This window comes from Atta cephalotes, assembly GCF_000143395.1.
Source record: "Atta cephalotes unplaced genomic scaffold scaffold00048, whole genome shotgun sequence".
NCBI lineage: Eukaryota > Metazoa > Arthropoda > Insecta > Hymenoptera > Formicidae > Atta > Atta cephalotes.
In genome coordinates, this window is record NW_012130112.1 from 1,433,587 (window position 1) to 1,435,469 (window position 1,883).

Sequence of the window (1,883 nt, forward strand, 5' to 3'; positions counted from 1 at the left end):
GCGTGCGTGCGTGCGTGCGTGCGTGCGTGCGTGCGTGCGTGTCGTGTGTGTGTGTGTGTGTGTGTGTGTGTGTGTGTGTGTGTGTGTGTGTAATTTGTACGAAATATATAGCACATAGATATATCTACATGTATCTCGTGCTTTTATTTCTAAAATTCTATAGTATATATGTATAAAATGTAAATTGTATATTAAATACGCGCTAACAGCGTTATATAAGCACGTTTGAAAATGTCAAATAATATAATAAATATTTATAGACTTGCTGAAATGATCAATGATGTGTTCAGTCCAGTTATCTTCATTCAATTTTGCATCAGTATTTTGGTACTGTGTTCAGCTGCATATTATCTGTCTTCTAATATAACACTTCTAAACGTGATTAACTTCACAGCCTACGTATTTTGCTTGTTTGTGCAGATTTATGTTTATTGCTGGGCTGGCAACGAAGTTACACTTAAGGTAGTCGTGGTCTAAGGTAGTCCATAAAAATATATGTATATTTAGACAAAAATAATGTTTTGCAAGAGTTTTGCGACTAAGATTGATACAATCGCAGTTTCTAATAACAATTCAATTATTCTGATTATCATTATTTGTTTGCATAGAGTGTTGAATTAGGTGATGAGATATATCATATGGATTGGATATTAATGACAAAAAACGAACAACTGGATTTACTAATGATTATGAAGCGCAGCACAAAACCCATCAAATTCACTAGCAGTTTTTTAGTAACACTGTCTTTGGAATCTTATAGCAATGTCAGTATATAAAATTAACACTATAAATACTTTACCGACGATTAATTAATTAAGAGCATTTAATTTGTATTAAACTTATTTATTTTACTTTATAGCTTCTAAAAGCGACTTTCTCTGCATTTAATCTTTTGCAACAATTGTAAATGTATTATTTGTATCCTTTGATAGTACACTGTATGTATACAGTAATTATGAGTAAATAGTTTATTGCATAATGACATCTTGATATTTTTTTGACATGTATTTTTTCCAATTATGGCGTATGTACATTATTAACTAGATATGAAATTGAGATAATGATGGCTACATACTACACTGTTAAATCTATAGTGTCAAATTTAACTTGAGTCGTTACCAGTCAGAAATAGTTCTTCGAAAAGACATCGATGTCATTACGATGGAAAACTTGTCGATTCGAAACTTGTATCGAAATTTCAACATTTGATAAAAAATTACGTATGTAGAGAGTGCAATGAGAGTTTGACACATTTTTAACATTTTTGATATAAATTTGTGATATGTAATCTTATATTTTGAATATTTTTGTTCAAAGGTCGAATCGACATTTTTTCATTTTGACAATTGCAATATCGTATCTCTAAAAGCTTTTTCAAAATTTTTCAAAATTTATAGATAATTATATAACTTTTTAGAAAATTGTGGAATTTTTTTATACGAATCGGAACATTTTTTACAATTGTCGATAAAATCTATATCTTTTCTTCTAGTAATTCTTTGTATCTTATTTTATTGTTCTACTCCTGCTGAATAACATTACTTTTATTTGTACTTTGTAGTTTATTTAATATAATCTCATTACTTCATTTTTGTATTGACGAATTTCAGGAAATAATGCCTCTTACCATAAATGCTGATGACCTATTATCTGTATCTATATTACCTGTCTCTTACCATAATTAAACATAAAATCAAGGAAAATCATAGATTCTATCAAAATCTAGCTAGACTAATTCTAGCTTGAATCGATATCGAAATGATCTCGATTTTTAAATTAATGAAATTTAAATGTTGGTCTAACAAGTTTTCAATATTATTTGGAAATATAAAAATACTAGTGTCACTGCTACTGCAATAGTATTACTACTACGCAATAATGCT

At 28.9% G+C, this 1,883-nt stretch overlaps 1 protein-coding gene across 1 annotated transcript in view; it reads left to right on the top strand.

The window, feature by feature from the left end:
- Positions 1–907, top strand: part of LOC105622730 (odorant receptor 67a-like) — a 5,953-nt gene extending 5,046 nt beyond the window's left edge. Inside the window, exons 2-5 of the mRNA XM_012204142.1 lie at positions 261–327; positions 421–462; positions 609–764; positions 860–907. Of these exons, the coding sequence (XP_012059532.1) occupies positions 261–327; positions 421–462; positions 609–764; positions 860–907 (313 nt within the window). The remainder of the gene's footprint in view (positions 1–260; positions 328–420; positions 463–608; positions 765–859) is intronic.
- The last annotated feature ends 976 nt before the right edge of the window (positions 908–1,883 follow it).